Source organism: Dromiciops gliroides, chromosome 2 (assembly GCF_019393635.1).
Source record: "Dromiciops gliroides isolate mDroGli1 chromosome 2, mDroGli1.pri, whole genome shotgun sequence".
Taxonomy (NCBI): domain Eukaryota; kingdom Metazoa; phylum Chordata; class Mammalia; order Microbiotheria; family Microbiotheriidae; genus Dromiciops; species Dromiciops gliroides.
In genome coordinates, this window is record NC_057862.1 from 195758516 (window position 1) to 195782332 (window position 23817).

A 23817-nucleotide genomic window follows, 5' to 3' on the forward strand; every position below is an offset into this window, starting at 1 on the left:
AACTGCCACAAACATCAATTTGTCTATAAGAGGAAAATATGACATTGATTTTTAGATATTTAGTCATTTAATATTTGATCTAATAGGATACATATTAATTAGATAAAGAGTATGTGTCAAAGGTGTGTTGAATAGGAATGATTGTGTATCCACCATTGCAAAGGATACATAGCGTTTGGATACATAGTGTTCATACACTGACTTCCGAAAAGATAGTATTCACACATTGACTTCGGAAAAGATAGGCACTTTTAAAATCGTATAAAAAAATGAAAATGAACAAACGTAGATTCTTGATTTCATCTTTGGAAACTGAAACACCTTGAAGGTGGAAACAGGCTCTCTATCACTGTGATAAACAGGAGGTAGCAGGAAATTCGTAAATGACAAATTAGCAAATTCTGTCATAGAAAATGAATGGGACAGTATAGTCAATTTCTAGGCTGGCAGTTTCTATATTTCTCCATAGGTGTTTTTTTCCTCTCTCTTTTTTTCTCCATAGTTTTGATCTCACAGGACCTTCTGTACTAAGCTAGGCTCCGGCTACCAGAGGTTCTGGCATCAGCCAGGAGGCTGTAGGGAAAGAACTCTGTATTCGGAATCCGAGGACCCTGGTTCGAATCCTGTCCTTATCCCATCAACTTCTCTTAGTTTCCTTCCTTGTAAAATGAAGGTGTTGGACTGGATAGCCTCCGAGGCTTCTTTCAATTTTAGACCTATCATCCTACGACCTGGAATCACCAGACCTGGGTTTTCTACTCTCCCCCCTCCTTTTTCCCCCTCACCTCAGCTGTAAGACTTAGGATGAGCACCTCGCTTCTCTTGGGGCCTCAGTTTCCTCATCTGTAAAACGTGAAGGGGCCCGGCAGCGCTCTCTGAGAATTCCAATTTATGACCGTGCGCGGCTCCCCATTGTGACCGCGCGTGGGGCCCCACTGCAGAGCCGGGGGAGCCCCGGCTGGACTCGGGACCCGCGCCGTCGCACGAGAGCAGCACAAAGGCCAGGCCCGGCCCGAGAGGCGCCGGTGCTCCCGTCACCCCTTCTTTGCCTCGATTTACCTCTGGGGAAAAGGAGGGCTCTCTGTTCCCACCTGGGATCGGTGGGAAGGACGTGAATCCAGGAGCGAGGAGGAAGGTGAGGGACAGAAGGGCGGGGATGACTGGGGCTGGGGGTGGCGCAGTCCTGGGGCTCCGGCTGTTTCTATCTCCGGCCCCTCCGGGCCTACGGTTCCATCGGACACCCCTCGCGTGTGTGAATGCGCGAAGGGGTGGGTAGTGCCCGGTGACGCGTGTGCGACAAGCGTCTATGTGTGTGTATGAAAAGGCGTTGTATGGGGGGGGGGCGGAAAGAGTTTGCAGGTGACACTTGTTTTACAAGTTTGAAAAGTGTATGGAAGTGTGTGTAAGGACAAGGAGTTCCTTGATGACGCGTGTGTAACGCGCGCGCGCGCGCGTGTGTTTGTGTAGAAGGGCGGGGAGTTCCCTGGTGACCCGGATTTGAGAAAGCGTGTGTCAAAAGAGAGTATATATGAGAGAGAGTAAGATATTTCTTTTGAAGAGGGAGTGTGGGGAAGGTGTATGTGTGTGGGGTGTCACCGTGACTGTGTGTGCAAGGGACCTCTCCTTGACGTGTGTGAGAAAGGAATATCCCGGGAAGAGGGAATGTGTGAGTGAGGAAGGGGCGCGTTTTTCAAGATAGTCAAGAGGCGTACGTACCCTTGAGGTTCCGTGACACTAGGAAAAGGGAAAGGAGATAGAGACAAGAGACTTGTCGCAGACGTGTCTTGTCCTTACACACACACCCAGACACCCTTTTTTCAAATTTGTAAAATAAGTGTCACCAGCGAACTCCATGCCCCGCCACAAACACAACACCTCTTTTCTTTCTTAATAGTATTTTATTTTTTCCAATTACATGTAAAGATAGTTTTCAACATTCATTTTTGTAAGATTTTGAGTTCCACATTTTTCTTCCACCTTTCCCTCCCCCTTCCTTAAAACAGCAACTAATCTAATCTAGGTTATTTATGTGCAGTCATGTTAAATCTATTCCCACATCACTCATGTTCACACACGCGCCTGTCGCACACGGAGAGACAGACACACACACATACAGAGCGAACGCTACGTAGGGACTTGTGGGATATGGACTTTACTTGGGAGTGTGTGTATATGGTGCGACGGGCTTCCCCGTGAGCAGGGTGAGTGTGAAAGGAATCTTTGACATGACTCTGTGTGTGCGTGTGTAGACGGGTTGGGGGTGGGGACTGCGTGTGTAGGAAAGGGGTGTTTCTCATGAAGAGAACGCGTATGAAAAAGGGAGGTGTGTAAGGAACACGACTGTGTACGGGGGTGTATCTCTTCCTTGGCGAGGATGTGTGTGTATGTATGTGAGACAGAGGCGTGTGTGTGTGTGTGTGTGTGTGTGTGTGTGTGTGTGTGTGTGTGTGAGAAAGCAGTGCTTCTCGTGGAGAAGGTGCATATGGTGTAAGGGCCATTCCTTGTAACTGTAGGTGTGTAAGAGGAGTTTCCAGAGCTAGGATTTGTGCTTGTGGGATTGAGAAAGGGGCGTTCCCAATGACGTACTCTCGTGTGTGTGTGTGTGTGTGTGTGTGTGTGTGTGTGTGTGTGTGTGTGTGTGTGTGTGTGTGTGTGTGTGTGTGTGCGCGCGCGCATATAAGGATAGCTTCTCTGCCTCTCCTCCTCCCAGGCCCCTCTTCCAGTGGCTTATCAGTCATTCAGTTCCGCCACCTGTCCCACCTGAAGCCCCGCCTCCTCCGCCCTCTTCTTCCGTACGACTTGGTCCCGCCCTCGCTCCTTCGCGTCAGGAGGGAGGCGGAGCTCGGTTCGCTCGGCGCGCCTAATTCCCGCGGCTTGTAAGGGGCGGGGCCTCGGGCGGGGTTTTGGGCCTGGGCCTGACGCTCCGCCGCCGTCCCGGCGTGCCCTGCGTTAGCCAGCGAGAAGGTGTTCGGTGACTCACCACCCGCCCTCTCGCGCTCTCTTTCCCTCTTCTCTCCCTCTCGCACTCACACACACCCGGCCCGAGATGGCGGCGGCGGCGGGGGACTCGGATTCCTGGGGTAAGGGGACATGCTAGGGGTGGGAGGAGGGGGTGGCTCCGTGTCTTTTGCCCGTACACTACTAGTCCCTAACGTGGCTCTCTCTCCCCCTCCCTTCCGTAGACGCGGACACGTTTTCGGTGGAGGAGCCGGTGCGGAAGGCGGGGGGCGCGGCCGGCGGGGACCGCTGGGAGGGCGAGGATGAGGATGACGACGTCAAGGTGGGCGCGAGGCTGGGCCGGGACTGGCGGAGGGAGCGGGGGAGGGGGGAGTTGTGCGATGGCGGCCGGGGCGGGGGCACGGGATAGCCCAGTCCCTTTGGGCCGCGGGGTTCCAATCCCGGCCTGCGGGCAGGGCGCGCCGTCGTTTCCGGATAGTGGCGCCCTTGCTTCCCCAGGCCCCCACTTGGGCCGGGACGCGCAGTCCCGTGCGTCCTTCCCCCTCGCGTCCCCGGGCCGGAGACACGCGGCCGCGGCCTGCTCCGATCATCCCTCTGGTCCGGGACGGCGGCGGCCCGGCCCTATTTCACCGAGTGCCCTTCATAGCAGGCCTGGGGTGTCCGTCGCCCGCCAAGTAGCTAGAAGAGGTGACCGACTACCCGGTCAGCCCGGCCCACACATCTACTCGGGGATGGCCCCGTAAAGGGGGGTTGGTTGGAAGGTTGAGGCCCAGGGCATGTTCCATCTGGGAATCCTGGGGAAGAGTCCCCACCTGGCCTTTTTCTTCCCAGTCGCGGTCAGTAACTTGCTTCAGGGTCCCTGAAGTTTCCAGTTCTGTCCTCTCGGTGTACACACGGATTAACCGCAGATTCTAAAGAGTAGCTGATGGGATCACTGAATTTACATATGTGAAGGCATTTTGAGAGATGAGCTTCAGTCCCTACCTTGTCAAACCATTTACCAGAGCTATTTAGAAACATTACGATGAAGAGTTACAGCTTCTCTCTTCTCTGCTGAAGGAATTAAGTAGTGAAATATACCAGCAGCTGGAAGAAGTAATCTGTACCTGGAGTAGTCCACACAAGCTGCATGAGAAATGGAGAGGAGAGCTTATTTATCAGTACACGTAAAAAACACAAAAAGCCAGAGAGAATGAAAACCTTTAATATCTGAATAGCATAGTGGTGAAAGGGCAGTCGGGACTCCTTTCTCAAGTGATGGAAATAAATTTGAGTTTATCTCGTGGCTCCCCATCAGAGTAGATTCAACCTTATTGTATATTTCTGAAAAGTGTGCCGTTTTAGTCATGGGGCCAGTCATGTGATTTTAGGACATTGCCCCATGTATTTTATTTAGTAGCCCATAAGTCTTATATCCAGAGTGTCAGGGGTTTCAAAGCTTAATAAAGTAGTGGAATTCTTGAAATGTTTCAGCAGATGTTTATGTATGAAGTTGAAAGTTGAGTGTTTCCCTGACTCACTACCTGTTCAGCAGACCTTAAAAACTGAAACATAATAATAAATATGCACTTAATCGAAAACTCTCTGGCTTCTATTTACTTCTCAATGTTCAGGTCTACCCCACCCCTCCCCTAGCCCCCAAAGAGTAGCCAAGCACACTTTAAGATACTGTAAAATGTGTATTTTTTGCTATTCTTTAACTCTGTGCAATGTATGCTGCAATTTATAAAATGTTTTAAGCAGTGGAAGGGGGAGGTAAGGTTAGCAAAAGGAAGAATTAGAGGAAAAGTTAAAAGAATTTCAAGAATGATGGGAAAACCAGTAAAGGTTGAAATAAACCGAAAGAACTGAAAGTAAACAAAACCAGGGCTGGTTTGAAAAGATGTATTTAATCAATATAGCATAAGCTATTTGTGTGTACTTGAACTGGTGTCTGGTTTTTTTTCCCCAGTTATTAAACCCACTTAAGTAAAAATAAGTTTTTAAAACTGATCAGAGAGTTTCTGTGGGATTTATTTTATAGCCCACATGACTGTCATTGAAAGGCAGTGATAGAATTGGACTTTCCAGTTAGACCTGGGTTTAAAGCCCATGACGATGGGCAAATCATCCTTTTAAGATTAAATTATGGACAAATTGCTGTGTTGGTGGAGGGAGTTCCCACCCATTATGAAGAAATCACAGGTCCTTGATGAAATGTTGAAATGATATTTGGGTTTTGTTAACCTTTGTGGAAAAGTTTTTATAATCTGGTGTGTATTCTTAAAAGAAGTATACTATTGATTGTACTACATTATCAAGATTCCCTGAATGTCTTCTATGGAATGAATACTTTGGAATAGTTGTCTCTTTACTTATCTTAATTCAATTTCAGCATCAAAACCAAGAGCCTAGATTTGATGAAGTTGTAATCTCATATAGAATCCTTGTTTCATTTAGTCAGCAAGTATTTGTTTCTAGTTAATGTAATGTACTTTAGTTCTCTAAAGTAGGACTTAGCACATTTGCTTTGATTTTGGAGCCATCCCCAAAACATAGGAGCCAGATGAATTTGTCATCTTTCAAAGAACAAAAAAGGGGGAGGAGTATAGAGGCAACATATTGTCATTGGGATTTAGATCTTAGTCTCAAATCCAGCCTCAAATTAGGATTGGGGGGAAGGGGGTAATACAGAAGGGTCTTAATGGATTCTCTGAAAACAATTAAAGACGAATTTCTCGCATCTTAATTCTTGGGACCCTAATGACTATCAGATGTGTAGTCTTCCCCAGCTAGCCCTCCCCCAAATTTGTCCAGGGAGTTGGACCCCAAAGTGAAAAGTTTGTAGTGTGATAGTGATTGAGAATCCCAAAGAGCCTCCGTGTTGGTATCTTGGTCCAGCGTTGTGGACTATTTTAAGTTTCTATAATAGTAGAATAAAAATGTACATGAGAACAGTTTGGGTTTTTGTTCGTCTGTTTGTTTTTTGTAGTTTGGTTGATTGTGACTAACCCAAAATGCTAAATGCTTTTGACAACCTAGTTCACAGAATTTGTCAAACTCTCATTTAGAGCATCTAGGACTTCTGTAGGATACAGTGTTGATCTGATTGTAGTTCCTATTATTAGTACAGATCATATGTTCTAACTGAAATGTATTTAGGTTGTCATTTGTATTGAACTCTTGCTTACTCAGAAAATGATTTACACATTGAAAAATATAAGGGTTATTGATAATACAAAATTAGAGTTGAAGATTGTCAGCTAATTGGTTCTGTTGGCACCAAGTTTCTGAATAATGTTAGTCTTTGACCAAATGTATGGATGCTAACTCGTTGGGATAGAAAATTATAATCCTTAGAAGATGCAAAGCCTGAATTTCTGGTGAAATGGGCCTCTAAAAAAATCTCTAGTAAAACCAACCATTTTTTCATGAACTTCATGAAAATTTAACCATATAGATTTATGTGGGGTTTTAAATGTCACTTTGTAACATCCTGAAAAAGGCAGCTGGGTGATTTGTAGGTAGTACCATATTCAGCTTTCTTACAGCAGATGTCCTTTCTAAAACCTGTTCTGCAGCTGACTGCTTGTAGACTTGAGTGGAATTCTGTTTCACAAAGGAAAGCTTGTGTTCCTTCTCAAGTAAAAACAAACATTTAAGCTAAATTTTGGTGCATTGATGCCTGCCACCAGGGCTTTACTGGCTAGGAAGAAAGGACCATATTCCATCTTCTGGTAACAAGGGAGAAAAAAACAGTTTGAATTCTTAGGTTAACATATGTCATTGAGATTTGATCAACATTTCTTGGGATGGGTGTCATAGGCCAGTTAATTTAATTCCCCCTTCTTAATCAGCAAATCTTTTGCCTGTTGAATAGTAGGTTTCTTCCCCCACCGCCTCCCTTTGAAATTTGGTTTTCCATGATTAATTTAGGGAAACTTATCCAGAGTGTATAGAACAACCATCTCAAGGACTTTACTTTTCTTCCTTTCTTCTTTAAAGTGATCCTGAAGAAGTGATGAGATTCTTTCTGCTTTTCCACCTTGAACTCTTCTCCTTGTTTTTGCAAATCAAGAACCCAATCAGTCTGTAATTTTTAAGTTACCACAATTAGAAAATTCTTCAAGGTTCCAAAGCAGTCTTCTAAAGAAAGGGGGGGAAAAAATAGAAGGTGGGGGCAGCTAAGTGGCGCAGTGGATAAAGCACCGGCCTTGGATTCAGGAGTACCTGAGTTCAAATCTGGCCTCAGACACTTGACACTTGCTAGCTGTGTGACCCTGGGCAAGTCACTTAATCCCCACTGCCCCGTAAAAAAAAAAATAGAAGAAAGGGGGGATGTGTTTCAGAGAAATGTGAGATGACCTGGAAATACTAGGGAAGTGGGCATTCTGCCAAGAGGCAGATAATTTCAGTGTATACTTCTGGCCAATTCCAAATTAAATTTTTGTGGACCAGGTTTACCTATCACATTTTCTGTTCTAGCTTATATAAACAACTCACTCGTTTAATGTTCAGACTTGATTTTTGATACTACTTAGCCAATGTGAGAAATATAGCCATTGGACATTGGGGTGAGTCTTAAGAGTCTAATATAGCATTTTACATGTGGGTGGAGTTCCCATATGTATGCTGAAATAATTAAAAGTAGGATTTATTAAGAAAAATGCCCCTTTACCCCTTGGGTTCAGCGTAGTTATAATTAATCTTGAGAATATCTTTTAAAGTAGGGAAGGCACCAGGAATTTGTTTTGAATTGAAGATGCCGATTTGGAATTGGGCTCGAAAAGTAACTGTTAGTTTGAACCAGTGATGGTTTTTTTGGTTTGTTTTTTGTTTTTTTGTGGGGCAGTGGGGGTTAAGTGACTTGCCCAGGGTCACACAGCTAGTAAGTGTTAAGTGTCTGAGGCTGGATTTGAACTCAGGTCCTCCTGACTTCAGGGCTGGTGCTTTATCCACTGTGCCACCTAGCCGCCCCAGTTTGAACCAGTGATGGAGGAAAAGGGCCCATATATACAAAAAATATTTACAGCATCACTTTTTAATTCGATAGAACTAGAAATTAAAGGGGTGCCCATCAGTTGGGGAATGGCTGAAGACCATGGTATATAGACATAATGGAATATTATTGTGCAGTAAGAAATGAAAAAGGGGATGGTTTCAGAGAAGCTTGGGGAGACTTTTGCATGAACTCTGATTTAGAGTGAACTGAGCAACCAGGAGAAAAAATTAGACAGTAAGATATTGTAAAGACAAACAACTTTGGTAAACTTAAGATGTCTGAATTCAGTGACCAACCATGATTTCAGAGGACTAATGGGGTAGCATGCTACCCACCCTCTGAGAGAGATGATGAATTCAAAAGGCAGAATGAAACATAGATTTTTGGACATGGACAACATGGGAATTTGTATTGCTTTTCTATGCATATTTGTCACAAGAGTTTTGTATTTCTTTTTCAATTGAAATGGTGAGATGGGAGGGAGAAAAAAAAATACTACTTCACTGAAATGCAAAAATTTTTAAAAGAGATGTAAGCTGCTGGTGAGGTCCAGGCTTGTCCTAAACCTTCCCTTCTGGAAGACCTCCTGCAGTATCCTGGAAGTTTTTTGGTGCTTTTCAGGGGTTTGGGTTTCATGTTAGGGCCCAAGGGCAACCAGTAAAGGACTATTCCCTGTATAGGAGCAAGACAGACCATTTGTTTATCTGTCTGCTTACATCTGTTTCAATTTTTAAAAATCCTTTTAGGTACCTGCTGACTTACTTGGATGGGAAGAGTGACTGAACCTTTTGTTATGTTCAGAATTAGAGGGCCAACTTGCTCCTCTGAGCATCATCACTCTATTCCTCTAGTCCTTTAAACAGACTTCAGGCCAAACTCTCCTAGAGTAGGAGTGGTAGCCATGCTTATCTGTGGTGTATGATGTTATGACCTAAGCAGCAAATTTTGGACCTAATACCAAAACTAAGTATTCGAAGGGATTGTTGGAGCGAAAAACATAGAAGTCCTCTCAATGATTATACACTTTGGAATAGTATAAGCTGGTAAAGAACTGATAAAGTCTAACCTGACATGGAAATGGAGAATAGTAAATTGAGGTATGGTGCTTTCTTCCTGTTTCCCTTCTTTAAAAAATTTTGAGTGGAAAGGTAAAGTTTCATAGAATGAACAGTCATGGATGGGTTTCAATCTGTTTCATAGATCTCATTATGCTATCCTTCTCCAAAACCTCCTGTTTTCTTCTGGTTAATCAAGTTTGCAACCTCAGTATTACCTTTCACTCTGTATATCCAAATAGTTTCCAAATTTTGTTGTATCTTTCTGCACAATATCTAACATCTGCCCTCTTTTTTCCAATTAAACAACTACTGCCCTACCACACCTGTGCTATTTTTTTTTTTTAAGTGAGGCAATTGGGGTTAAGTGACTTGCCCAGGGTCACACAGCTAGTAAGTGTTAAGTGTCTGAGGCCGGATTTGAACTCAGGTACTCCTGACTCCAGGGCCGGTGCTCTATCCACTGCACCACCTAGCCGCCCCAACACCTGTGCTATTTCAATGGCTTCCTAATTGGTCTCCCTGACTCTAGTCTCTATCCATTTGGAAGTTTGCTCCAGCAATACACATTGCTACCGACCCATGCTTGCACATCCCTTATGACTGTTGTCTCTTTTCTACCAAAAGTTTGTGATAGAGGATTCACTCAGTGTGCTGAAGTATCCTTTCAGGTGGATGTTGGAATCTGGGCAATAGACATGTTGTTCACTTGGTCTTATGTGGTTGGACAGGCCAGATGCTTTTGCTTGATCTCCTTCAGGATATTTTGCAGTATTCTAGAGCTTGATATGATCATTATAATCTCATCCTTAAATAGAAATATCTGGAGGACCTTATCATCAGCTGGGGGGGGGGGGGGCGGCCGGCGGTGTCCTTCGTAATACTGGATTCTGCACTGTATCTCCTCAGATTTCTTCTGCATACATTTCTCTGTTTTATGCCTTGTGCAATGTTTAGTATCAAAAGGTCATTAAACAGGCTTTTTCTTTTGCTAACAGGTCTTTCTAAAGGTGTCTTGAATGATATTTTAACAGACAGGAAAAGACTTTTTTGGGGGGGAGGAGCAGGGCAGTGAGGGTTAAGTGACTTGCCCAGGGTCACACAACTAGTAAATGTCAAGTATCTGAGGCTGGATTTGAACTCAGGTCCTCCTGAATTCAGGGCTGGTGCTTTATCCACTGTACCACCTAGCTGCCCCCCAGGAAAATACTTTTGATGTGGGAGTTGAGATCACTGAACCGGCTGTACAAAAAAATAAAAGATGGGCAACAGAAATATCAGTAATGCTGACCTATAATAACTTCATGCCGAAGTTAAACCCATCTTAATTACTCCATCAAGGATACCAAAAGTCAAGAAAGTGCTTTAGTCAGCAAACACCTGACATTTACCAATCAGAAAGTGATTGTTAGCAAAAGTAAATTAGATTGGAATATAAACTCATCAGCAAGATCTTATGAAGGATGATCAGTTATAGCATTTTCTCTCAAAACAGAAACACTGAGAGGAAAACCAGTTTAATAAAGTGTCGCAGGATATCCAACTAATCCAAGACATCCCATGAGCTTTCGATTTTTTTTTTTTGCAGGGCAATGAGGGTTAAGTGACTTGCCCAGGGTCACACAGCTAGTGAGCTTTCAAAGATAAACATGGAAGGCTGACTACAAACAGAAAAAAATTGAAAAGATTTGCAAAAGCCATTTTTCAACACTTTTCTCCATCAAGGATAGTATAACCAACCACCTTACTAGCACCAGTCTTAAAAAATTAGTAGAAACTAGGGAAGCTAGGTGAAGCAGTGAATAAAGCACTGGCCTTGGCTTCAGGAGGACCTGAGTTCAAATCCCATCTTAGACACTTGACACTAGCTGTGTGACCCTGGGCAAGGGCACTTAACCCTCATTGCCCCACAAAAAACCCCCAAAATACAGTGATCCTTCAAGAGCAGCTTTGGTAGGGTTTAGTGGCCATTCAGAATTCAGGTTATTTAAAGGGTTGGAGAACTTCCTTTTTGGATGGATGTAATGTATAGAAACTTATATGTTAGCAACCGTTTGAGGTAAATGCAACTTCTCCATATTAGTTTTTGTTGTTGTTGTTTTGCTGGGCAATGAGGGTTAAGTGACTTGCCCAGGGTCACACACCTAGTGTCAAGTGTCTGAGGCTAGATTTGAACTTAGGTCCTCCTGAATCCAGGGCCGGTGCTTTATCCACTGTGCCACCTAGCTGCCCCCTCCATATTAGTTTTGCCCAAATCCATAGTGTAATTTGCTTAACTGTTGTTTTTATACTCATGGTACTGATTTGTGCCTGAGAACCTGAGTTTACCAGAGACGTGGGTAATGTAAAGGTTTAGTGTAGTGAAATAGTCCATATAATGACCAGCTAGTTTGCTTGGAATCTGTTGAAGCTATGACTTTTTTATCATTTAAATTGCAAGGTGTAAAAGTAGAGTTCTAAACTAAGCATACCACAACTGAATGTCATCCCCTCATAATCAGACTATTTGATCTCTAACTATAGGTTTTAGTGAGAATTGAAAAAGCAGTTCCTCTTGTTTGGCTTGTTTTCCTAGAATGCATTTAGATTTTTAGTTGTCTTATAAAACAAGAAGCTTAATGTTAGAGTTGCAGCACTTTACATAAGCTTTTTCTAGTAATTACACTGACTTTTTACACTAATTACACCTTTCATTCCTTGTCCTTCACCTTAACTTTTATTAAATTTACCACACTGCCCAATTTGAAGGCTGGCCATTTACAGACCTGCTTCCCTACTTCATAGTTAGTAAACATTTATTAAAGCAGCTGGATATACAAATGCAAAAAAGAAAATCCCCGTCCTCTAGGAGCTTACAGTCAAATGTGGGGGAAGGTGAAAGAAAGCCAGAAAAGTGAGATGGGGAGAGCATGATAGAGAAGTTAACTAAGTCCAAAGGGAGGGTTAAAGTTGTTGTTCAGTTGTTTTAGTCGTGTCCTGGAGTCAGGAAGACTCCTTTCTGAGTTCAAATAAAGCCCCAGACACTAGCAGTGTGACCCTGGGCAAGTCACTTAATGCTGTTTGCCTGTTTCCCTATCTGTAAAATGAACTGGAAAAAGAAATGGCAAACCCCTTCAGTATCTTTGCCAAGAAAACCCTAAATGAAATCACAAAAGGACAGATATAACTGAAAAACCATTGAACAACTTTTCAGGCCTGGTGCTCTAGGTATTCTATCTCCACTGCACCACCCAGCTTCCTTGTCTATGTTAGAACCCCTCTAAATGGAGAGTTAGGAGTGCCTGTCTGCAGATGAGGTGTGGGTATTAAGGCTGATTAGGTAGATTGTTCCCAATGATATTGCTGGGGGCGAGTTGGAGGAACCAGAGAAGTTCAGTGGTGGGAAGCAAGGAGATAGATACTTAATACTAGTGTATCACTAGTAGGTAGTTACAGTTTTGTTCTCCAAGCTCCCTGTAGCAGTGTTGGTTTTCGGTGTTTGGGGGTTTTTTGGTTTTGTTTTGTTTTAAATTCTGTCAGATAACAATGCTACTTTTAGTTCTAGGATTATTTAGTGACTATCCTGGGACTGGAAGTGACAAATTCAAGGAGCCCTTCCAGTATCCTTTCCAGGTTTATAGAAGTGATTTAAAAAAAAAAATTTTTTTTTTAAATTTTTTGCAGGGCAACAGCATTAAGTGACTTGCCCAGGGTCACACAGCTAGTAAAGTGTCAAGTGTCTGAGGCCGGATTTGAACTCAGGTCTTCCTGAATCCAGGGCTGGTGCCTTATCCATTATGCCACCTAGCTGCCCATAGAAGTGTTTTTTCAAATAAAATGGATGGCTCTTGGCATTATAATTGTGACCTTAAATAAGTTAAATAATTACAGTGGCTTGCAAAGCAAGGCTTTTTAAAAAAAATCAAATTTTATTACATAAAATGTCTCATTTCCCACCTTGAGAGTTGCTATAACCAAAAAATGTTACCATCAGCTGACCAACTTAGTGGAGTTTGGACTACAAACATCAGACTTATAAAATACCTTGAGGAAATGGTCATGGTCTAGGATTTGTAAATAACTTTTCTTGAGGGGTGGGGAGGGGTTATGTATCTAGTTTAGTATAATGGAATTTGGCCAGTTCTGTTATATAAATGTCAAATATTTTCTTTTTTCTTTTTTTTTTTTTTAAGTGGGGCAGTGAGGGTTAAGTGACTTGCCCAGGGTCACACAGCTAGTAAGTGTCAAGTGTCTGAGGCAGGATTTGAACTCAGGTACTTCTGAATCCAGGGCTGGTGCTATATCCACTGCACCACCTAGCTGCCAAATATTTTCTTTAAATGGGAAGATTCACAATATTTAGGGATAGGCAAGTTGTCCAAATTCTTAGATTTAAGACCTATTGTGAATCAATTCAAGAAAAAAAACTGTTAACTTTGGCTTGATTGTCTTATCTTAGCTTAATAATTGAACTAATGCATGTTTTTCTCTTTAGGAAAACTGGGATGATGATGATGAAGAAAAAAAAGAGGAGACAGAGGTAAAACCAGGTGAGCCATTGGGGCTCCCTTCCATTTTTGGTGAGGTGTCTTGGTGACCATCCAGAGTGTTTACTGGCGTGTAGAAGTACTCAATTGAAAACCTTAATTTAGAAACCAACCACCTCTTGCCACCTCCCCAGCATAGTTTTTTGCTATAATCTCATTTTCTCCAAATGTTTGATGTTTGACTCTTTCAGAAAAGAGGATACATTTTTGCCATGTTTCCATTTAAGCACAAAGTCATCTTTATAGACTTGGAGAGGGTCTTAGGCTCTTGATCAAATATGAGTTATGCTCTTATTTCATAAGATAAAAAGCTACAGTATTATGATGCAGTAGTGTATATTTTTTCCTGGGGAGTGGGGGCGGGGGGGTGGTGGGGTGGATTGGGGTTAAGTGACTTGTCCCAGGGTCATACAGCTAGTGTCAAGTGTCTGAGACTGGATTTGAACTCTGGTCATCCTGATTCCAGGGCTGGTGTTCTATCCACTGCGCCACCTAGCTGTCCCTGTAGGGTGTATTTGTAAAAGTTCTGTGTCGTTTTTAGAAACGAAAGTTTCAGAAAAGAAGAAGATAGCAGAGAAAATCAAAGAGAAAGAACGGCAACAGAAAAAAAGACAAGAAGAAATTAAGAAAAGGGTAAGTACTGATATCCTAAAGCAAAAACTTTAATATCACAGTTCAAATAATGTCTAGTGGATAATCCTTCATTTAAAGTTGATCCTTTAGGAAGTAGATTTGCTTGAACTTAGTTTTCAGTTCTGGAAAAACAGAATCAAACATTTAAACATTTTCACAGACCTTCTGGAATCATCACGACTAACCATTCAATGATCTCTGCCATTGTCTGCAGTTCTAGCATTTATTGTTCATTATCTGCATTGTGCTTGCTGAGAGGAATGTGAAAGGCACCCATTTCTGGGATATATACATTGATGTATCATCATTCTTTGGCCATTGGAAATAGTGTTAGAAATATTTTAGAAATGCTTTTGGACAATTTATCTCTATGTAAATATAATTAGGAATAAAATGATAATATCCTAGGGAGGGGAATCCTGTACTTCAGGGTATGAATTAAAACATTTCTGCTGCCTTGGCCCTTTCTTCTCTGATCTTTGAGGACAGAATAAATTTATTGTGCTATATTGGCATTTTATTGACTCCCATCACAGTATATGTCAAAGGAATTTTAATCTGATTGTGCTAAATCTGTTAAACTAGAATGAGATACCCCTCACTTCTCATGATGGGTGATTACAAAAAGGAGCTCAGAATCTCTGAAGGGTGTTATAGTCAGGATGGATTGTCCCCCTTTGTTTTTGGGTACTACATATATACATAAAAAACATCTCTATTATAGATATGTCTACATCGATACCTTTTACTCAGCTTTTGTTCTACTCAGCTAGACAGTAGTCCACTTGGTGTCAAAACTATGGACATCATTGAATCATTAAATATTAAGATTTTCTTATTTATTTTAGTTGCACATGGATTGTTTTCTCCACTAGCAGAAACAAAATGTTGCAGTTGTGCTTGTAGGGCATTTTTCTGAATTGAAGTGTTGTAAACTGTAGATGCATAGATAGCCGTGACAGACAGGAATTCTTTTGTCTCAAACAATATTTTCATACGTGTCTGCATTATAGTTGGAAGAACCTGAAGAATCTAAAGAGCTCACACCAGAAGAACAATTAGCAGATAAACTACGGCTAAAGAAATTACAGGAAGAGGCAGACCTTGAATTAGCAAAAGAAACCTTTGGTAAGTTGATGGCATACAACTGTGTGTTATCAGACCAGAGCTTTATGAAAACACCAGTGTTTACACAATGATACTGGGAAGCATTCCTTTCTCTGGAGACCCGAGTCTAGTTTTTTAAATATTAGCCAGAGTTTTGACCTACTTTGAGATCCCTTAGATTTAGTACTTTAGGTGAATAATCTAGTTTCAAATTAACTATGCTTTGGGCACTGAATGAAAGAATGTGGAGTGAAAAGGATCACTGGGTTGAGATACAGTAATTTGAGTGCTTTGATCACATTTCTGTGTATCAATCAGTTGTTTTAAAGTTGCAGGTGTATGAAATGGAAGGTATGTTGCTTTAAAGTCTTAAATATTAAGCTGGCAACAAACTTGTCTGTCCTGTTGCCTTTGCTAGGTAACAGGATGTAGGAATGTCCATTAGTTCAGGGGATTTAATCCTCTGTTCCTCCTTGAACCACTTCTTCCTTCTCCTTTTGCCACCCTTCTTTTTGGCAGGGGAAAAAAATGTTCGAATCTACACAATGCAGATATGACTGGGGCCATAATCCAGGAGCCTGTGGAAGAATTGTTCCCCATGTTCCATTGCTATACCAGAAACTATAAAAAGAAAATCAAGGGATAGATAGCTAATTCTGTAGCTGCTAGTCTTATTCTATTGCCCTCGTTTCTCACAGAGGTTAGTGGACAAGTTTTCACTACTTGCATGCTTGATTGAAGCAGTCTTCAGTGGTTCTATGAGAGTATATTATCTCTTCAGACTTAACATTTCAGAACTGAACTTCCTCTTGAAAGCGGCCCTTCCTCTAAACTTTCTAGTTTCTGCTGATGATTCCACTATCTTATAAGTTACAATGGCCTAAAATAAAGGAATCATTCTTGGGGGTTTTTGTTGTTGTTGTTTTTGGTTTTTTGCAGGACAATGAGGGTTAAGTGACTTGCCCAGGGTCACACAGCTAGTAAGTGTCAAGTGTCTGAGATAGGATTTGAACTCAGGTCCTTCTGAATCTGGAGCCAGTGCTCTATCCACTGCGCCACCTAGCTGCCCCCATTGTTAGCATTCTTATTACCCTGATTATTTTCCCCCCACTTCTATCTTTCAGATTTTTTAGTTCAAGGCTAGCACTGCATTTTGAATCAGAAAAGTTGAGGTAAAATCCAAGTTTTGATATAAGTTCTACAATCATGGCTTACAAATGACTTTTTACCTCTCTCTCATGGCCTGAGTTTTTTCATTTGTAAAATGAGGGGGATGGAATAAATGATCTGTAAGAGTTCCCTTCCAATTCTTGAATCCCATAACACCATGAATAACACAAAGGGGGCTGATGCGGCAGTCACTACTCTTTTCCATAGAAAATTAGTAGTAGTTACTAATTATTAATTACAGTGATTCCAACTGAATTGTTATAGATATTTTTGTGAACCAGTGGTGTTAAACTCAAGTAGAAATGAGGGGCACTAAACCATACATAAAAATCCCTGTGGGCTGCATATTGACTTAGAAAACTATACATTAACATTATCTATGTTCTATTTCTTTATTTTGTTAGAGATTTCTCAATTTGGAAATGTAAGGCCCTATTTGACACCTGCTTATAAACCATGCTGTGGGTGGTAGCTTTAAATCACCATCTAATTACAGGGGTACAGCATTATTTTATACAGAAGTTTGAGGAGTACTTCATTTTCATGGTTTAAATTGATTGCTAATAATGGGTTTTTGTGGGGTTTTTTTTGAGAAGGTACAGGTAAAAGGCAAAAAATTCCAAACTAAGTATAGTCTTTTAGGGAGGCAAGGTGGGTATAGTAGGAAAGAAGCGCTTAGTATAGCAATCAGACTTGGTTTAACCATTTGCAATTATATTTCACTGGTTTTGTGAAAGCTTTGTAATTGTAGCTTATAATTTTAAATTACAATTTGTGTCATTTCATACATTTTATTTGTTTTGGGGGGGTGTTTTTTTGGATGAGGCAGTTGGGGTTAAGTGACTTGCCCAAGGTCACAGAGCTAGTAAGTGTTAAGTATCTGAGGCAGGCTTTGAACTCAGTCCCTCCTGACTCCCAGGCCAGTGCTCTATCCACTGCGCCACCTAGCTGCCCCTCATACATTTTACATTTAAAAAACATGGCATTGGTCTCTCTCTCTCTCTCTCTCTCTCTCTCTCTCTCTCTCTCTCTCTCACTCACTCCCAATTTTAACCAGTTTAGCCTTTAGAGTTAGGTTTCTGGTTTTGTTTTTTTTCCCCTAACTCTTCTTACCTTGGACTATATGTACTCATAATCAATGTGAATAAACCTTTCCTTCTAATTTGGGGTTTGTACAACTGGTAAGCTTTTTCTGATAGCTCAACTAGCATTTTCACTGTTCTTTTCTCTTGTTAGGTGTTAATAACACAATCTGTGGTATAGATGCCATGAACCCCTCTTCAAGAGATGACTTCACAGAGTTTGGCAAGTTATTAAAAGATAAAATTACACAGTATGAAAAATCTCTATATTATGCCAGTTTCTTGGAAGCATTAGTTCGAGATGTGTGTATTTCATGTAAGTAACATTTGGTTCTTTAAAATGGTTTTAATCAAATAGCAGTGGCATGAGAATATAGAAGTGATTTTAATGTTGGTTAGGCAAGATTTTAGATTTTAGGAATCTTGTACAAACAGCCAGGAGCAGTAGGTGGCTATGCTATTGTTGAGGTCAGCTTGTTAATTATGTTTTACAGTGGCTTCCTTAAAAGAAATCTAGGTGTCATAGTAGCTAATAAAACATCATTTGTTGTTTTTTATATAATTGTGCTTCTTATGTTGACTTCTAAGAAGAAAGAAGGGTGATAATAAGAGTTAATGTTTTATAAACTTTTAGATACAAAACGTTTGATCACTTCAGATTAGGAAAGAATGTAGACTTGGAAATTGAACATGCAAGTCTTTCCCTAAAGCTTCTGGAAGAAGCCTAGAAGATTGATGCCTGAGACACTGACTCCTGGGTCACATATTTGCCATTGTGTCCCTTAAACAATAGCAATAGAAAATGCTTGTAACGTTGATAGTCAAGGAAAGTAAATTCTCATATTGATCATATCCAAAAATGTATGTCTCATTCTGCATATCTTGATGTTCCTTCAGACCTTTATCATTTTCCCCCAAATGCTTTGCAGACTAGTTTCTTTTTTTTTTTTAGTGGAAATTGATGACTTGAAAAAGATTACCAATTCATTGACAGTGCTATGCAGTGAAAAACAGAAACAAGAAAAAGTAAGTAAAAGATAGCTGTGTTTTCTAGTACAAACTACAGTAGTACTGAGTTCTCACATGCTTAAAGATTTAAAAAACACTGGGTCAAAGATAGAAAACCAAAATCGGAAAGATCTTATCTCTCTCAGCGTATTATGGTGGTATGGAATTTCACCTACATAGGGGTTGGCAGAAAATAGTTTACAGGTATGGCTTAACACTACCTGGCCAGAAATTCCATGTCACTTTGTTCAGATACCCTGATGGTGTCCTACTTTAACAGAACACCTGGCGCTCCAAGCAAGCATCAACACATAATGTATCTCACTAAATTCCTCCATTCCAATAAAAATTGTGCTTATTTCAGGGGGTCTTAATTGGAACTGTCCTAATTTATTCCACATTATTCTGTGAGCTGGAGTAGTTATAGGGTTAGAGACACCCAAGCACTTTTTGTAGGTAATTATGTGGGCTGTGGCTCAAATAAGATTCCCTTGACACCTGAGGCATAGGTGGGTAGAAACTGCCTCAGAGTGGATTCTTATAAAACAAATACTGAGTTAATTGAATTCTCTCTCATCTTCAGCAAAGCAAAGCCAAAAAGAAGAAGAAAGGTGTGGTTCCTGGAGGGGGATTAAAGGCTACAATGAAAGATGATCTTGCAGACTATGGTGGCTATGATGGAGGATATGTGCAAGACTTTGAAGACTTCATGTGACATTTCATCTTCTCCCCAATGTCTTCTGTTGCCCACAGTCCCTTCAACATGTAGCACAACTTCCTTTCCTTTAAGTTCTGCCAAATGCTACAATCAAAAGTGCAGTATCTTTGTGCTGGTTACTTAACCCCTTGACACTTAGGTGCTAATGCAATGGGGAACTTGGTTCTTGTTGCCAAGGGGTTAAAATCGGGAAACTCGGTTGCTACTAAATCACAGTAAAACAAATCCTAATAATGTTGTCATTGTTGCTATCCGTTCCAGGGCAGCAGAGTCACTAAATTGGAAACAATAGTTGCAACATGACAAAAAAAAATGTAGTATTTACCAGCACCATTCAATAATACAGCCTTAACCATACCTCCTTGAACTACTTCATATCTTGTCAACAAAAGCAGTTTGCAACAAGGGCATGTGGGTGTGCACCTAGTATTAAAATTGCTTTGTCTTAAGGTAGAGCGTGAGGATTTTAAAAATACATTGCAAAGACGACTGCTTATTTCAGAGTAAGGATACTGTGCCTCAAATGGCTACTAGTTTTGACATTTTAAAAAATTAAATGACCAAAAACTACCAACTTTGAAGCCGCAGAGGTAATGTCTCCATTTTTGCATCTGACAAAATCCAACTTGTGGTATTTCGAGTGTATAAACAGTCTAGTTTATATTTACCGGAATATTTCTACTGATGCAGCTCTTAAGAGGGGGGAAATTCTTGACCTGTTTTATTTGCCTGATTTAAAATGTCTGAGAAACAAAAGTTCCTTTGTTCTCCTAGGCTGAAACAACAACTTTCACAGGGTTTTGGCATTTCCTTTCCTTTACAAACATGCTTAGCAAACTGCAACAGTTAACTACAGTTTGGTAAATTGTTATGTTAACAATTATGACATCTGCAATGTTTTATAAAGCAACTAATTTAATAAAATCACTATTGTGAGGACTTCATTTTGTGTGTGAGCTCTCAGGAAACACTTAAGTGTCCTGATGCTGACTTGATTTTTTGACCTAAGTTTACCTTTGATTGAAAAAAAAAAGTAAATCAAGTGGAGAGAATGGAACAGATTTCCCTCTGTAGTTACAGAAGCCCAACAAAGATTGGTTTGCTGCTGCTTTAGGAGAGGGGCTTGTTGTTAAGGAGTCATGCCATTAATATGATACTGAAACTATAAAGCTGTGTGGTTGGTACCTAGTCCTATTCTGACATGTTGGAGAATTCAAATGCTTAAATACTGTCTCTACTATTTGTAAGTAGTACTCTTTTCACAGAGCCCTTAAATTTGAAGCTCTCGACAGCTTTACAGGGATGATTTGTGTATGAAATGCCTATGAACACTTATGATAGAAGCTTAATTTCCACATTTTTTCTACAGCCATTGAAGCAAAGTGGTATTGAATTGAGTTTCACTGTGATTAATAGATTTTTAGGAGGTTTTTGTAAATGAGGGGTAAGACACAAAAGTTATCTTTTCTGGGTTTTTCAATGTCATGGGGATAGAAAGTATAAGGAAGAACATTTTTCATACTTGGCCTGTTGCAGAATGTGATAGGAAGAGATCACAATATCCCAGCCTCTAAGTCAAACCGTTTTTGTCATGGAGCTCTTTGGTAGTCTGGTGAAAACCTATGGTTTTCTCAGAACTTTTTAAATATCTAAAAAGGAAACTTGAAATAAATAAATAGTTATCAAATAATTTTGGTTAAGAACTCCTCCTTAAAACTAGCTGACTGACCTATGGGAAAAGGGGGTTGGTTTCTCTTAACTGCATGCAATATGAAGAAAACCAGTGCCAGGCTTCTCTAAGACCACTGGGTGAGAGCATGCAACAAATGGGAAGGCATTCCAGTCTCGTGGGGAAACTGTAATTTTCAACACCAGGTACAAATAGTTTTCAGCTATATAAAATTTATTCACAGGTAAGAAAGCCTTTTTGAACAGCAGACGCAGATTCTTAATCAGTATTGCACTTTCTCTCTGACTTGGTCTGTGGGTCTCAGAAGGACGTTACATCTACTTCCACGTTATAAAACATTCTCTGGCTCTCGGGAGAAGTTTCTTCAAGATGCACACCATCCCAACTTAAACAATTTACTTTTAAATAAAAACTTCATTGTTATTAGAATTGTCTGTCTTGTGGGTAATATGTAATGAATGGTGGAATCTATGTTCTGTGTTAACATACCAGGCTGGTTCCAGGCCCATCTGTGTCTGCAGCTGTAAAATGTGCCTGTTTCAGGACTTGCTAGCAGACACTCACTTCTTCTTGTCCTTGGTCTAATGTGCCAATATGTCATTCAGACAGCATCCGGTCTGAGGCTCCTTGAGAAGCTTATTTACGACATCATAAAACTTGTGATCATATGCCAGCTTATAATACAGATAGACATCTTCACAGTATGAGAGTAACTTTTTCATGTTTTTTGTGCCTGTGTCAGTTGGCTGGTGCTGTTTAAATCTAAAGAGAAACATTAACGTGTGTATACATATACATACATGAATATAGACAAGTGCATATAGAGCGCTTTCACAAAATCACAATCTAAAGCTGAATGAGAAAGCCAGCTGTCCTTAAAATATTCATCTCAATTAGAAAATGGGTTTATTTTCATTAAAATTTGGTTGGTAAAACCTACATAATTAAAGTAATTCAACAAATTCATCTTTGCCAACAGGCTGCTTATTTTAAGAACAAAATGCTATTTAGTCATTTGCAAGGAATCAATGTAATACTGTAATACCTGCTATGTATTTGTGGCAGTCTAGGTCAGCTCTTTTAGCATATTTTTTTGCCCTTTGCCTCAAGGGGAAGTCACCAAAAGGAGTATTTTTTAAGCAGTGTGTCACATGTTTTGAGGCTGACAAGGCAGCCTGCTTTATAATACTTACTTCTTGGAAATCTCTTCAAATATATTGGTTTTTAATAACCGTTGCTGCTTAAATTCTTCTAGGTAATTGAAGTCACCTTTTAGAATCACTTGTTGATACAGAATTTCTGCCCAATCTGGGACAAAGTCATAGGCCTCAGCTACAATAGAGGCCTTTAAAAAAAAAAAGATGATCAGAAAGTATAAAACTAAAGATGTTTACTCAGTTTGCAAATTTTATTCAATATAAACGAATGCCAAATATTTTTAATCATTCTGACATTAAAATAGTAAATGATTATTTTTAACTGGATTCCCTTCTGCTATTCCATGTAAAGTCCCAATTATATGTCAGTTTCTTCATATGAAAAACAAGGTTGGACTAGGTCTCTAATATTCTTACTAGTTCTTTAAGGTTATGTAGTTCCTGGTCCCCAAAGAGAAGGTTTTAATCAGGGGAATCCACACACAGCTTCACTTGATCTAACAGGCTTTTCTATCTTCCCTCTTTCAGTTACTACTCAAACTGCCGAGAAGCAGAAGTTATCTCTATTATCTCCTCTGCAGGGAGGTATAGACAAGTAGTGACTTATCAATACCAAGAAAGTAAGAAGTAAAGAATCTGAATAATCCATGCTTTTTGGTTCCTGGATAACACCACCCAGAATAAATCCAGAATGAAATGTTTAAACTAGTTAGAAAAGCTCCTAGGGAAACTGGATTAGTTCTAGAGTCTAGAGAGCACAGCACACACCCTATACAGGACATGAAATCCCCCAAGTTTAACCTCTGCAAATAACCCCCCAAGCTATCCTCTCAACAGAAATATTCTCATGTGGGGCCCCTCAAATTTCTCTACATGAGTGTGATGAATGAAGTTCTGGGGATGGATGAGTAGAATGCTGGGTCACCAGATGGAATGTCCCCAGTACACCTGGAGAGAATTCTATAAGAGATGGGTGGTTCTGAGGTCCCAACGTCAGGCCTGGATTTTTCCCCATGCCCTTCCAGAGCATCAGAACCAGCTCTAAACATGTCCCATCGTTCAGGTTCATAGCTGCAGAAGGCCAATGATGAATGGACTTGTCCACCTTATTTTAGCACAGACACCAGCAAACTTCTATGTCTCCAAGGGCTAAATGATATGGGGGGGGGGCGGTGCATGTTGGATGGAGAAGCATGCCAAGTTACAGGAGAAAAGGGAGTCTTGAGCAAGAGGAAGAGAACCCAAGGTGCAAAATGCTGGCTGGAGTGACAAAGTTCTACCAATACTGCCTGTGGTGCTAGAAGCTGTCTAAAATTAAGACCTAGGTCTAGCCTCAAGAGTATTCTTGCCTAAACAACATCTAGCAACCTCATTTGAACCTGTTTTGCTCAGAGGAAACAAGTCTGTCCTACTCCCTACCGGCTTCAATCCTGCCAAAATGGCTGTGGTCTCTGGCAGTAAGTAAAGACCCTGAAGGTCCCACATCCCAGGGGCTTCTCCCTCTCAAATCCTCCCCCACCCTTCCCCTTTCACCTGATAGAACCGAGGCAGGGCCATGATGCAGTCTGTCAGATTCTGCTTGTTAAGATTGATGAGCATTGTATTTTGGCCAGTATTTAGAAAATGAATCTGTAGCGTTATCAACTTTGTAAGCCGGTGACAGTGCAGAGCCTGACGAACGCAGGAATCCTGGAGGTCAAGTGGGAGGGTGGAGAGAGAAAGATATTAAGGT

At 40.9% G+C, this 23817-nt stretch overlaps 2 protein-coding genes across 2 annotated transcripts in view; one reads left to right on the plus strand and one right to left on the minus strand.

The window, feature by feature from the left end:
• The first annotated feature begins 2919 nt into the window (after positions 1 to 2919).
• EIF3J (eukaryotic translation initiation factor 3 subunit J) lies at positions 2920 to 20928 on the plus strand. Its single transcript, XM_043980725.1, has 8 exons — positions 2920 to 3080; positions 3183 to 3280; positions 13469 to 13523; positions 14062 to 14153; positions 15167 to 15281; positions 17667 to 17828; positions 18465 to 18538; positions 19104 to 20928. The coding sequence occupies exons 1-8, from the start codon at positions 3047 to 3049 to the stop codon at positions 19233 to 19235; spliced, it is 762 nt and encodes a 253-aa protein (XP_043836660.1). The 5' UTR covers positions 2920 to 3046; the 3' UTR covers positions 19236 to 20928.
• Positions 20929 to 21120: 192 nt separating this feature from the next.
• Positions 21121 to 23817, minus strand: part of SPG11 (SPG11 vesicle trafficking associated, spatacsin) — an 87863-nt gene continuing 85166 nt past the window's right edge. The window contains 3 exon segments of the mRNA XM_043980724.1: positions 21121 to 21690; positions 22122 to 22273; positions 23619 to 23774. Of these exon segments, the coding sequence (XP_043836659.1) occupies positions 21510 to 21690; positions 22122 to 22273; positions 23619 to 23774 (489 nt within the window). The 3' untranslated portion in view covers positions 21121 to 21509.

Bases quoted from the DNA above. Each gene is read 5' to 3' on its own strand.
- EIF3J (XM_043980725.1), top strand. From the start codon at position 3,047: ATGGCGGCGGCGGCGGGGGACTCGGATTCCTGGG. The intron at 3,081-3,182 runs GTAAGGGGACAT...TCCCTTCCGTAG, and splicing joins GGGGGACTCGGATTCCTGGG to ACGCGGACACGTTTTCGGTG. The intron at 13,524-14,061 runs GTGAGCCATTGG...TGTCGTTTTTAG, and splicing joins GGAGACAGAGGTAAAACCAG to AAACGAAAGTTTCAGAAAAG.